We start from the raw sequence: 14,913 nt of genomic DNA, 5'->3' as shown, positions 1-14,913 counted from the left end.
AAATATTATCAACTTATAAATGCATCAGAATCTGAAACAGAAAAAAATATTGTTAGTTGGGTTGTTAAAGAATGAATTCAGAAAGCAATTTTCACTATTTAATTGTAATGCACTAATGCAGCTGTACGTTAGATTTTCGATAAATTTCACGCTAAAATTTACCTAGCAAAAGGTTGCAAAATATTGAAACTGAAATTATTTTCTGTTTATATACACTAAAATCTACAAAAAAAGTGATGGGCCATTATTTTTAGCTGATCTTCCCACCTATGACACACCCTACTACACATCTCATTCTCAATACAGCCAAAAGGTAACGGTTGAGTCCATGTGATCTTTGGTTTTTGCACAGTTTGCAAGGGTGATATGAACTTGGTCTAGTTTTAAGACCTCATCAGTGTATAGGTAAAAGGTTTATGATTGTCGGAGCTACTCACAAAACAACTAATATACTCGATTAAATTAAGAAGACGCTTCTTACAACCCCAAGGCACAACAGAAGTGTGCGCTTGTAACAACCACCAAGACACAGCAGAAGTGTGCGCTTGCAATAACCCCCAAGGCACAGCAGAAGTGTGCGCTCATAACAACTCCTAAGGCATAGCAGAAGTGTGCGCTTGTAACAACCCCCAAGGCACAGCAGAAGTGTCCACTTGTACCAACCCCCAAGGCACAGCAAGAGTGTGCGCTTGTACCAACTCCCAAACCACAGTTGTACTAGTTCCCCAGACACAACAGTGTAGTTGCTGCTATTGCCAGGACTAGCTGAAGTTTGCCCATACACCACCACAAATCACAAACGACCACCTCCAACTGGACGAAATAGCGGACATAGAAAACAATGAGTGGCCACAAGAAATAGATCTAGATGTGGAAAATGATGGACAACCACTGCTCGCTGGCCCCACGACGAAAGAGCAAGATTAACTGGAAAGTGTATCAACTATAGTTGATCAGCGATAGACACGACTCACCCCAACCAGGAACTAGCCGAAACTCAGAAACCAGCGACCATTGGAGGAGTGCATTGATGGAAGGTCTGGATAGCTACATTGAAGAAATCATCTTCAAAAAGGGTATTCTCAAGCCTGGTGGGTCAAGAAGACCCAACAGAGCAAATTTGAAGCAGATGCATGGCCTCATCGGGGGGAGGATCATTCGCTGAGGGAAAAGAGGAGCCATGGAAGAAACCACGGTCATAAGGACCACACCCAAGAATGAGTCTACTATTGACAAAGAAAAGGTTATACCATCACAGTCTGCAGATATAAAGACTAAGGAACCTTGGGAGGTGCTGGACAGGGTTATGTCAGCCTTACACTCCAGAGACATACGCCTTTCTACCTTCAAAGGGAAAAGCCGTCGCGACTATTTGAGCTTTATGCATTGCTTCAATGATGCTGTAGACAAGATCCAGAAGTCTGATCCTAAGAAGACGCCCATCCTCCTGCAGGCTTGTTCTGAAGAAATTCAAGACCACCTATACTCATGTAGTACTGTGGAAACGGCTATCAACAGGCTCTAAGAACACTGCGAATACGATTTGGAAGAGAAGATGCCTTTATTCGTGAACAGATTCAGAAACTGATGTTGACCCCGTCAGATACATACATTCAGACAGGCTGAATGTATGTATCTGTGACTTAGAGCCCCATGGTGCACTGTGGCAAGTTGACAATCTGCTGGGGAAAAAGTCGTTAGTTGAGAAGTTACCTCGTCGCTTGCGCAAGAAATACCGAAGCAAAATGGAGGAGTTCGAAGCTCAAGGAGAAAAGGAACCAGGGTTAGAAAATCTCTGGGTTCTCATGCAGAAGGCCGGTGGTACTGGAAATGCGAGAGAGGCATACACAGAAACATGGGAGCCAGAGTTAGACGATAGGCCGGCAATAATACTAGCAGGCGTGCTGTAGGACTGGCTGTTACAGGCGCAGAGTGCAAGGCTTGCTTGCTCTACTCAAAAGATCATAACTTGAATCGATGCCACAAGTTTCGTACTATGGCAGTACTGAGAGAACCCGATCTGTACAACGATTGCAGTACTGCTTTCTGTGTCTCAGAAAGGGACACCAGGCCAATGCGTATCTGACGGGATACTCACAGTGTGACATTGATGGATGTTCAGAGTTACAGTCTAGATGGTCACACTCTGCTCCCAAGTCCATGCAAAGGGAAAGGTATGAATATAGACGCCAGAGCCAAGAAACAGATATAAGTTAGTCTCGTGACCGTGATGAACGGACTAGGGACACAAGTGACTACTTAATCAAGAGGAACCACGGCATCAAGACAGAAAGGTCGGAACCTACACAACAAGATGATTGGCATGAACGACACGACAAGAGGTCACGAGGTCATGAAGATGTAGGCAGACGTGAGAAACCATACTGGGACACTGGAGAGTCAACCAAGAGGGAGAAAGCAGGACCCAGTCAATGACTAAAGAAGAGCAGGGTGGCTCTTCCACTGTTGGAGGTGGAGGTAAAGGGGTCGAACTCAAGGCGCACGACAAGAATGAATGCACTCCTGGACTCCGGCAGTAATCGGTCCTTCTATGCGAAAAGTCTACTGCAGCGATTAGAGACGATTGGAAAACCAGTATCACTCTTTATTGACACTCTTATCCATGAAGAACAACGACACACACATTGAAGATAGACTTGGAGGTCAAAGGCACGCAGGTGCGAAGGTCTAAATGTACACTATTACTCCAAGGTGTACTGGTAATTGATCGCTTGCTCCCGTCATTGGGAGACTCACTCGCGTCAACTTTGGATGTAATGGATTGGGAATATCTTCGAGAAATTATACCACCTGTGTCTGGTGTTCAAAACGTTGAACTACTAATAGGGCAGGACTGTCCAAGAGCCTTGATTCCATTAGAGTGCCTGACAGGACGAGCTGGAGCACCATTTGCAGTGAACACTCAACTTGGATGGATGTAAATGGCCCAATGGCCCAATGGCCCATGAAAATGTTGCTACTCTTGCTGTCATGGGTTCACCACCGGCTCTCCCTCCTGCTGAGACACATTTAGAGGCACAAGTAAGGTTCTTTTGGGAATTGGAGATGACCTTTAAAAAAACTACAATTGATGTACCAGTGTCGCTGGAGGACAAAAAAGTCGTCCAGCTCTGATCATCGACAGGTGCGATGATAAATGGACACTACCAGTTTCCCATTCCATTCCGGCGAGAACCACCTAACCTACCGGACAACAGATCACTTGTTGTCAGGCGTCTGAATTGTCTGAAAAAACGCCTCCTAAGAAATGCAGAACTGAAACTAAGAAATGTTGCAGAAATTGAACAGTTAATCATTAAGGGCTTTGCGGAGAAGGTGCCAAAAAGGGAACTAACAGCAAATTCTGGAAGAACTTGGCATCTGCCTCATCATCCAGTACTAAATCCAAACAAACCAGAGAAGACTCGCATTGTTTTCGATTGTACTGCAACATTTTCCAATGTGTCACTAAACAACGAGGTACTTCAAGGACCAGACTTCAACAACAAACTCTTTGGAGTCCTCATAAGATTTCGTCGGGAGCCATGTTTCATCAGGTCAAGGTGCACAGGGATGCCCTAAGATTTCTCTGGTGGGGAAATGGAGACCTGTCGGGAACCCCAACTGCCTACCGAATGACAGTGCATATCTTTGGAGGGGTGTGGAGTCCAGCTTGTGCTACTTATGCATGGCAGAGAACTTTCCAGGATTATGGATCAGAATTCTCCATAGCAACCACCAGAGCTAGAGAGAGCTTTTATGTGGACGACTCGCTTGTGTCTGTTACTGATACTGAAGAAGCTATCTCCACGGCACACCAGCTGCAAGAACTCTTGCTAAGAGGGGGGATTGAAGCTTACAAAATGGATAAGTAATCACAAAGGAGTACTCAGCACTATCCTCATGGAAAAGCGGCACACCTATGACAATTTGCCCACAGAGAGCCCTAGGAGTGATGAGAAATTTGGAGACGGACCAGTTTGCTGCAAATGCAAAAGTCCAAATCCGGCCTATGACAAGAACGGGGCTTCTAAGCATTGTAATCTCTGCCTATGACCCACTGGGATTCATCTGTCCTTTCACCATCAAGGCAAAGATCTTCCAGAACGAGTGCAGAAGACAAGAAAATTGGAACATACCTCTTCTTGACCACAACCTAGTCTTGTGGCAGTGTTGGTTGTCGGACCTAAAACTATTGCAGGATTTCCAGATTCCACGCTGTTATACACAAGTTGGTCTGAGCCGCACTGCTTCTGCTCAGTTGCATCACTTCTGCGACGCTTCACAATCAGCTTATGTAGTCATTACCTACCTGAAGACTGTAGACCGGGAAGGAAGAATTGACTCTTCCTTTGTGTGTGGCAGAGCCCGACTAGCAACTTTAAAGCAACAATCCATACCACGGCTAGAACTTTGTGCCGCGGTACTGGCAGCACATGCTGACACAACAGTGCAACATGAACTCTGTATACCACTAGCGGATTCTGTGTTTTGGACGGATAGTATGATTGTGTTGAAGTATATTGGTAACACTGGGAAACGCTTCCACACCTTTGTTGCAAATAGAATGTCGGCTATAAGAGAAGTCACGGACATGAGGCAATGGAGACATGTCAGCTCAGAGCAGAACCCGGCAGATCATGCAACACGAGGAGTAACCGCTTCTCAGATGCTGGAGAATTATCGTTGGACCCATATTCAAGGTTTATAAGGCTACCTCCCGAGCATTGGCCAAAGGCACCGCAAGTTGACACGGAGCTCGAGGGCGTTCCTGAAGTGAAAAGGGACGTGACTTTGCTAACCTCCATAGTAGACAGGACCAAAGAACCCTTGCAGTGCCTGTGGGAAAAGTACTCCTTTGGTTTCAGCTTCAAAGAGGAGTAGCTTGGATCCAGAGGGTTATCAACGTCTTCAAAGATAAAATACCAACTGTATGATATATATGGACACAAAGTAGTACCTTTAGCTGTATATTATTATATTACTCTTATTAATTATGTATAGTAAAGTATTACAGCACATGTATTAATTCTATATAATATTCCATTTATTGTGCACCATGTTATGTATATAAATTATCACATTTATACTTTATGTATTTAGCTTGTGAATGCTGGCATTTGTACAGGCCAGCGCGTAGTAATACATAGATAGATGTAGAGAGAGAAGACAGAGTCCTCGTGGCGTGACCGCGGGCTTCTGCGTCCTACTGTTTGTATATATATATATATATATATATATATATATCTCCCGTACGAGAATAGAACCTACTTTTAAGACAACAAGTGTTTGTGTATACCCTCAGTAGTATAGAACATTCTTTGGGTATCTGACAATACGCTAGATGGCGCAGTGATTATTTCTCAGTGAGATACAGTGGACCAAGCCTTCGCCCGGACTCAGTTAATGGCGTCTTCAGTCTTCAGCTTCAGACAGCAAGACTACTACAAGCCTCTAGACTTACAGTGTTGTGAAGTGCTGTGCTGTGTATTTTAATCATAATTGTCTGTGCAAGTTGCGGTCAGATGACTAAGGGAGCGGCCCGACAGTACGTGCTCTCCCGTCTCTGGTCTGAGGGTGACTGAGAGCCAGCGCTGGACGCTGCCCACCCGCTCCTACGTCTGGCAGCGCGCCAAGTCTCTCCCGGCAACCCGCAAGACACACACACACACACGCATTCACCTTATATTAAATTATTGTGACTTACTTCAGTCTTCTGTAATTCTGTGCATAGATTACGAGGGGCTGACCCGGTCTTTTGCACAGATAGAGTACAGAAGCAGTCGGCATGTCTCACAGGGATCAAAACGATACCCTGGACGATGGGGTTACGAGTTTTAGTGTGGGAGACCTCTCCCCACCCACGCTTATGCCCCACGCTCCCCACAGTGACAATGCCCAGGAGAGAAGAGGAAGAAATTCGGTACAAAGAGTCTGAAAGACGACGCCACAAAGAGGAACAACAACGCAGAGAACTCGAAGACATACGTAGACGTGAGGATGACCTGCGAAGAAAGGAGGATCAAGCCAGATTTGAAGTCTTGATTTCTCTGTTAGCCTCCCCACAACGATCTACCGTACAAGATTCGTCTGCTACTAATGTTGATACGACTAGAGGTACTGGTACCTCATTTCCCAGAGTCGGAACAACACCTCAAAAGGCTGCTGTACAGACGCCTCCCTCTCTGATGTCTGACGCTTCTTATCAGATGTTTCGGGAATGGCGTCGACGTTGGCAAGACTACGCAACAATGGTTGACTTGTCCAGTTTATCACAGCCGAAACAAATGATACAGCTTCGTATGTGCTTGTCCTTAGAGACACAACGTACTCTCGAGCACACACTTCAAGTGCCTCCTACGACAACTCTGACGGTAGAGGCCGTGCTCGACAAGTTGCAGGAACACGTCAAGGGACAGCGCAACGAAGCACTCAGGAGAATAAACTCCTCCAATGTAAACAGCTTGAGGGAGAATCTTTTGACGCATTTTTTGTAAGGCTCAAAAGGTGTTCAGAGGAAGTTGATGTTTGTCCCGGACATTCTCAAGTCTGTGAAGAGACACAACTTAAGACAATCATTTTAACGGGTGTCCGAGATGAAGAGCTAGTTCAGCGTCTCATTTCCCTCGACCCCACTTCCTCCCTTCAAGATGTTGTTACGAAATGTCGAGCGTACGAGGCCGCCAGGTGTGCGACTTCAGCTTTACGCTCACAACCTGACCAGGTGAGGGCAGTGTCTTCCTACAGAAAGGGTAAGAAGCAGCAACGTAACCCCACCCCTCACCCTCCAGCTACACCTTCAGCAGCAGCTTTGTGTAACAGCTGTGCGAGGCAGCATAATGCCTCCCAGTGCCCAGCTGCTCAAAGCGTGTGCAGAAGTTGCGACCGCCAGGGTCACTGGGCTTATACAGTCAAGTGCCCTGCTAGCACAGTTCAGTGTAGACTTTGTGGTCGTGTGGGCCATTATGACAAATGTTGTCGTAAGAAGACACATAAAGGACGCCACCTAGGATCCAAGAAGTCATCCTCAGGTAGTGCTGGCGCGCCCCCTCCTTCTGGCAAGCATCAAGACGCTGTGTCCAGTCGTTCCTGCCGTCGTGTACATAGTTCCACAGACACGACGCCCCAGCACATCAATGTCGTCATTTCTTACGGTAACTCGTCATCCAGTCTTCAGATGTTACCTGACACCGGTGCTGACGTCTCAGTAATTGGTCCACAACACTTAGCAAGTTTGGGAATACCCCGGAGCAACCTACAGCCCCCTCCTCAGACAACGAAACTGACAGCTGATGGTTCCAAGATGGCTCCAGCTTTGGGATCTTTCTGGGCTACTCTTACCTTTGGTAAGCAGTCTTGCTCAGCCCGGATTGATGTTCATGATGGTATCCCGACTCCGCTTTTATCATATGGCCATTGTCAAGAGTTGGCCATTATTTCCAAGGAATTCCCTAAACCTATTTTAAAGGCCACCCCAGAGGACGAGATGTTGTGTTCTACAGCTGCTGCATCCCTCAAGTCAGTGGTTTCATTGAAGGCCGTCTTCACATCAGAAGAGTCTACAGCACTGGATGCAGACAAGACCCTTGAAGATCTCCGCACCGCAGCCCGGGCCGACCCTTCCTACATCCGGCTCGTCGACTGTGTGTCTCAGGGATTTCCATCTAACCGATACGACCTTCATGAATCGCTACTCCCGTACTGGAAAATACGCGAGGATCTCTATTGTGACGGAGACCTCGTCTTGTATGGCCCACGAGTAGTCATTCCTGCTGCCCTACGCCGCCGTACCTTGGCCCGCCTTCACGACAGCCATCAAGGAGTGGAGGCCACCAAGCGACGGGCTGTTGTTGTTGTTGAGATTGTCGGACCGTAGTCCGACACGGGCCTTTGCCTATAGGCGGCCCGTTTGGTGGTTCCGGCTGGAGCTCCAGGAGCAGCCAGACCGGATTGGGATTGGAGGTGGTCCCACCTGCAGATTGGAGGGATACTGCAGGTTGCAAGTGTGAGCGGACCCCCGATCAGTGGACGCTTACCACCAGCCCCCACTCTTGGACGTGGTCAGCTTCGGAGTGGCGCGCCCCCCGAACTGGGGTCCGCACTTGCTGGGAGAGGATGCTTTCTAAGCTATCTGGGTGGTGGGTATCGTGTGATGACCCGGAGTAGGTGGTGAATGTGGTCTGTATGGGCCTTTCGGGTTAGAGTGGCCGCTGGTGTTGTGTGTGTTTCTTGGGAGATTTGAGTTCTGTTTCGGAGGCTTTGTGTGACCTCGCAATCGAGGAGATAGTGTTCAAGTGGGTTGGCTGCTGGCTCCTGACAGTAGGTGCATTCCATGACGTCATTTCCGATCATCTGCCAGGAGCACTTGTACCCTAGTCGTAGTCGATGAAGGCTGACTTGGGTTTGTCTTGGAGTTTTCTTGTCAGCGAAAGGTGGTTCCCCTTTTGTGGCCGCCAGGTACCATTTGGCTGATTGGGAACCAGCGTTGAGTGCATGAAGGAAGCTCTTTTTGATGTGGAGCTTGGTAGTCTTTCTGAGGTGATTCTTGATCTGTTGCACACTTGCTGGAACTTGGATGTGTACGCTACTAGAACGTGTAGCTGCCTTGGCTGCTTCGTCTGCCACGTCGTTTCCTCCGATCCCTACATGACTGGGAATCCAGTGTAAGACGACTGGTCGGTTTTGGCTTTGGAATTCCTGTAGCTGTGCGAGGATCGAGGTGATGATGTGGACGTTGTCTCTTGGTTGACTGTGTTGCAGCGCCTGCATGGCCGATTTCGAGTCCGTGTGAATTATGATGGACTTGTTGTGTTGTATTGCAGCGTGTTGTAGGGCCTTTGAGATTGCTACCAGTTCTGTTTGTAGGGTGGAGCAGTCATTGGAAAGTCTCCATTGGAGGGTCTGACCTTGGGTGTAGAAGGCCGCTCCGGATCTATGATGTTTTGGGTCCACCGAGCCGTCTGTGAAGTATGATGCTGCATCAGCCGGTATCTCGGTGGCTATGGCTTCGAGAGTTATTTTTTTGAGGTCCTCCTTCTGGAGGTTGGCTTTACTATCGCCTAGGTCGGTAAATTTGAGTGTGGCTGGTGGAGGGCTCCATGGTGGAGGAACAGCGTAACCATTGTCTCGTGTGTCTTGGTTGTTCTTGACGAGTGTTTCTGCTTGCAGGTGTCGGATGACCTCGCTTGCCTCGTGCGACCAGGTGGCCCCTCGCACTCTGTGGTCGAGGTGGAGGGAGGCACTGATTCGAATCTTGGCAACTGTGGGCTTGTCTGCTCTACAGATTTTGGCGAGGAGACCGGCTGTCACCTGCTTGACTCGTACTGCCAGGGGTGGTAGTTCGGTTTCCATTTGCAGATTGCAAATTCTGGTCCACATGGGTGCTCCGAGCATGGTCCTGAGAGCATTGTTTTGGATGACTTCTAGCTTAGCTATTTGGTCTTCTCTCAGTCCAATGAGTGCTGGAGCACTGTAATCTACCAGCGATCTGATGGCGGCTGTGTAGTAGGCTTTGAGCACATGAAGGTTTGCTCCTGCGGATTTGCTGGTGAGCGACCTCATTATGTTGTGTCTGCTCTTCGTCCTGTGCCTGAGATACTCGAGTTGCGGCTTGAAGGTGAGTTTCTGGTCAAACCAGATTCCAAGACACTGGTGGGCGTTGGTCCAGACTACCGGCGTGTTTTGTATGGAGAGCATCTTGTCTGGTGTGTCTGTGCAGATGGCCATCGCTTTCGACTTGGCTGGATTTATCTTGAGTCCAAGTCTGTTGCACTCCTCTTCTATAAGTTGGAGTGCGTGTTGCGTGTTGGCTAGTCTGTTCGATCCTCTTACTATAAGCTGTAAGTCGTCTGCATAGCATAGGAGCTTGGCTGTTTGTCTGAAAGGAAGTTTGACTAGATTTTCCATCAGGACATTGAACAGCATTGGACTGAGGATGCCTCCTTGTGGGGTTCCGTTTTCATGGACCCTGTAGCTTGAGGTTGCTCCCTGAAAGCGTACTCGTGCTTCTCTCTGTGTGAGGTAGTTCTGGATCCACCCCAGCAACCTTCCTTTGACGCCTTTTTTAGCGAGCGTAGTTGTAATGGCCAGTGGATTTGCTAGTTCGAAGGCTTTCTCCAGGTCGAGGAAGACCACCAGAACTGGTTTGTTGTCCACTGTGCTGAGTATCTCGGCGATGTTGTTGCCTGTGCCGGTGTTCTCGGTGTAAGCAAAGATGTGAGGGTGTGGGCTGCCTACTTTCCACTTGAGTCGGTTGAGAGCCATTCTTTCTCCCGTCTTCGCTATGCAGCTGAGAAGGGAGATGGGCCTCGGTTTGTCTGGTTCTCTGGGCTTCGGAATGGGCTGTATATCTGCCTTCTTCCATTCCGGTGGGAGTCTTTGTGCTGTCCACGAGGCATTGATGGCTTGCAGCAGAGCCTCGTGTCCGGCTGTACCGGCATGAGAAAGCATGGAGTAGGTTATCCTGTCGGCCCCTGGTGCTGTGTCCTTGCTTCGTTTTAGCGACTTCTGGAGTTCTTGCTGGTTGAATGGTCTGTCAGTGTCATCTTCACTGTTGCAGGCCTCTTCGATCATCTGGAGTCTGACCTGTCGCAGACGCCGTTGTGTCTCCTCCGCCTGTCTCGGGAGGTTTTTCGTTGCTGCTCGGTCAGAGAACAGTTTTGCAAGTCTCTCGGCTTCCTCTTCTGGGTTGGGATGGGTTGGTGGTGGTGGTGTTGCCTTCCCAGATGCCCTTCGGATCTGGGCCCACATCTTGCCAAGGGAGGTGTGCTCGTTCAGTTCGGAGCACCACTTGAGCCAGCTTACGTTTTTTATTTCTTCCTTCTCTTCCCTGGTATCCTTAACTATGACTTGCAGGAGATGTCTGTTTGTTGCCGTGGGATGTCTCCTGTAGTTTCTTCGGGCCATGTTCACTCTGTGGTTGAGTTCTTTCACCCTGGGACAGTAGTACCAGTAATCATTGTACTGTCTTGATGTGGGTTTTGTTTTTGGGATAGCCTCTTCTGCCGCTTGGTGAAACGCCTCGACCAATTGGTGGTGGAGGGTTGTCTCATCCACGGGTGCTGCGCCGGCCGGCTGTGATTTTTCGCGCCACTTAGCCAGGTGTTTCTTAAAGAGTCCCCAGTCTGCCTTTTGGGTATTGGTCGCTGGTCAGCGTGGGGTGTAGCTTCCAGGAGGCCTAAGGCTGTAGTGCACTGGAGACGAAGGTTAGATCTAGCCTTCCTCCCCTAGTGTGGGTGGGCTCTCCGGTGTTCAGGAGGCAGATCTCGGGTGTGTCTTGAAAGGTGGTGTATAGGTGTAGGCCGTCTTCATTTGTGGGGCTTACCGAGCTTAGGAAGCAGACTGTATTTTGGCCCGGAATCGACGCGGACTTTGCAAGTACCGTCCGTGCCTGTGAGCCGTGCCAGATTCTGCAACCCAGCCAGCAACAGGAACCTTTAATGTGAATAGAACCTACTTTTAAGACAACAAGTGTTTGTGTATACCCTCAGTAGTATAGAACATTCTTTGGGTATTTATGCAGAAAACCCAACAGCAGCACCCGTATCCACTACCTCTAAGATGTCCCCACACACAACGCTTCCGTGACGCCTGCTGGACCACCACTCCACGACCCCCTGACGGAGACACGATGATCCTCCCCATACTGGCCAGATATTTTGTAAATAACATTGATTATGTGTTAAAGGAATATCCTTCCTTCCTTAGGCTTTAGTAAGCCCCTTTATAATATTTATACTGTATATACTTGTCACACTTGCCAGATGCTTCTGGTGTCATTGTACAGGGGTACCTAGTGACAGCACTAGGATCCTGCTTCCTCTATCAAGGAATAAACATTTGAAATTGAAATTGAAATTGCGTTTATGTGTAAATGTTTACCCCCTGTGCTCTTGAAGGGTGTTGAAGTTTTGTTGTGACATCAATGCACGATGATCACAGTAGTTCTTAAAAAGTTGCAACTTGTGTGTGAGTTCCGATGTAATGACCACAGTCGTACACGTCAGTAAACGTAAAATCAGACGATTCATATTACGCTCAGTAGCCCACAAAACATGTAGCTATGCCTTCTTTATTGAGTCTCCCATTTGAGGCGTCCGTTTTTATTTGCTCCCTAGCTTAGGTACCGTCCATTTTCTCTGACTTCCTGAAACCAACCTCTCTAAAAAGTAAATCTGAATGAGAGAGAGAACACCATTGTTTTGAGTCAATTTAGATATGTCTGATTACAGTTGAAGCATTCAAGAACCTTTGTGAGTGATGTTGAAAGCTTCAACTGTCTATATTGTTATAACACTTGTCAAGTAAGTGAGTGTCCAGTCTGCCAGTACGAATGGCATCCCGTGATATAGTCCTTGGGGATTGCCAGGAGTTTCTGAGTGCTACTGAAATTTGTATGTAGTTTAGCTAGTGTCAGTTGTCTATTCAAGAAAGCCATTAATCTCCTGAAAGAACATGTCAAACTCCTTATCTCCAAAATCTCAACGTATACCTATAGAGGGTCCTTGTCTAGAAATTCCGATTATGTTGTGAGAATGACGTTAACTGCGTGTGTATTTCACTTTTTCCTGGCAAGCTCAATCTCTGATTAGATTATAAAAATAGACGTAAGAAATTCACCTGGCCCATGGCATTGATTTTCAAAGTTAAATGTACAGCAACTGAGTTGAATGTAATTTCTGTCATTGCGTGATTAGCCTTTCTGGCTCAGGTTTGTTAAAAAAAATCTCCCACTGTCTTGTCACGTGGTCGAACAGCTGGTTCGGCGTCCTCTCAAACTCGGGCTCCCAGGAATTGATTATACTTGCCCAGATATTTTCAATGGGATTCATGTCGCATCCCTTGCTCGGCAATTCCAAGAGCCTGAGGAGTTGCTGCCCGTCAAACAGTGACTCACTGCTCTGGCTATGTGGATGGGGTATTTATCATGAATGAAAGTAATTGGCCCAGCAGGGAATGGGAAAATGCGTTCCTGAATTGAAGGGAGGAATTAATTCCGCAAGATGTCTAGATATTTATTTGCCTTAAACCTCCCTTGAATTTGAAAAACATCTCCCATACCGTGCAGGGATATGTAGCCCCACACGTTCAGCTTCACATGCCCACTTCTAGCCACCTCGTGAGGGCCCTGTCGTATCTGCAGGAAGGGAAAATACGATACAAATATACTGTAAAAATATTGGCGTAATTAAGCTATTACATCTTATATTAAGTTTGTAGTATAATGCTTGAAAAGAAATTTTTATGTTATGAGATAATCTTAAAGATTTTTATTTGAAAATGTATAATGAGCTGTTCGATGTTTTACGGCTATATCGACAACTACGGTCTAAATCTTATTTTAATCATAATGGACTGGTTAATATGTTAAGGTTACTTACCTCGTGCGATTTGGCCGCCACAAATGAATTTTACCGTGGTTAGTACTGGCAAAAGTCTTCTCATCCGAGAAGACTACTAGCGACCAAAACTCCGGGTCCTCCCCCACATATTGCTGGGCAAACTGGAAGCGACCAGTGCGGTGTTGGTCAGTTAGCCGTTCCTTTATGGCAGGGACTCTGTGTTGTATGCCTGCCTCATGCAAACGTGACCTGACAGTCTGTGCACAGACGTCTAAGTGTAACGCCTCTCTGATGGCGACAGGGTTGGAGAACGGGTTGATTCGGATTGCTGCTATTATGGCGGCATCATCATCCCTAGTAGTCAGTCGGGGGCGTGGTCCTCTTTCTGAAAATAGACACAATAATGTTTTTGGATCTCCTGTGTCATAACCTGGTATGCCATTAACGCTATGGCACACACTCATAACCTTTAACAAAAAAACATAACATTTTCATTATAATATTTGCATTATTATATCATTTATATAAAAATACATATCTTAGATATTGTTTATATCCCGGGTCAATCGGAAATTCACACACACACACACACACACACACACACACACACTGACTGAGAACTATAATATACGAAGATACAATGTCGTGACTGACAAATGAGTCTATTACAGTGTCTGGTCTCTAACTTACGTCAAAATATATTATGTATTGCTCACATTGTAAAGACAATTAATTCCTTCTTGAAACATTCAAGATTAATTGTGGAACATACTGTATATTCTTGAAATTTTATTGGAGAATCTCGTGGCAGCCCTGGTTGTAGTTGCAGTGCCAATTCATTGATATAATTTCTTCATTATTTAAGCAAATATACGAATATTTGGAAACTTGTCATGATCTTAAATAACGATGAATAATTTATTATTGTAAAAATGCTACTTTTAGATTCTTTAATATTTATCCTGACAGTGATACAGCCGAAAATATATCCACCAATCATTATTACCATTACATACAGCCAGCCTTCCTTCAAGTATTGGCAGGTAAAGTTGCGAGCAAGAGACCCAGGATGGGGTCGGTGCTTCTTTGGCTGACTGTACATACCTGATCAATCGCCTAAATTGAAACTACCTGTACTCAAATTGGATTTTTGTAGGTAAAAACAAATTTGATGTACCAAAATATAATTGAGGCAATCTTATTTTTTTTATATTATGTTCTGTATTATTGATATATGATTCTATGTTCTTCTATGTGTCCATGACAGTATTGTTTTGATGATTTCATTTACCCCTGTCTAGGATTTTTTTTTTTTATTCATTTGGTGTGCCATTTTTTTGTATATGGGAAAATTATGTGACATATATATGTCGTCTGCATAGTGACAAATAACCAAGTATTTCAGTATATTTTGTTTTTGAAGATTATGTAATTACTGTAAATGTTTTGTTGGCTATATCACATAATGTGAATCTTTTTGGGAGGGGAAAACTTTGTAATGACCAAAGTCGTACACGTCAGTTTACGTAAAATCAGATGATTAACATTATGCTCCCACAAAACATGTAGCTAT

The 14,913-nt window shown here is 46.2% G+C and overlaps 1 protein-coding gene across 1 annotated transcript; it reads left to right on the top strand.

Annotated features, from left to right (window-relative positions):
• The first annotated feature begins 3,955 nt into the window (after positions 1-3,955).
• On the top strand, positions 3,956-4,711 carry LOC121865973. Its single transcript, XM_042365540.1, has one exon. The coding sequence runs from the start codon at positions 3,956-3,958 to the stop codon at positions 4,709-4,711; it is 756 nt and encodes a 251-aa protein (XP_042221474.1).
• Positions 4,712-14,913: the final 10,202 nt, after the last annotated feature.

This window comes from Homarus americanus, unplaced genomic scaffold (assembly GCF_018991925.1).
Source record: "Homarus americanus isolate GMGI-L3 unplaced genomic scaffold, GMGI_Hamer_2.0 scaffold31422, whole genome shotgun sequence".
In the NCBI taxonomy this organism is placed as follows: Eukaryota; Metazoa; Arthropoda; class Malacostraca; order Decapoda; family Nephropidae; genus Homarus; species Homarus americanus.
The sequence above is the reverse complement of the archived record's forward strand: the minus strand, read 5'-3'. Positions and strand labels throughout refer to the sequence as shown.

Excerpts from the sequence above, each read along its gene's own strand:
- LOC121865973 (XM_042365540.1), top strand. The coding sequence starts at position 3,956 with ATGAGAAATTTGGAGACGGACCAGTTTGCTGCAAATGCAAAAGTCCAA.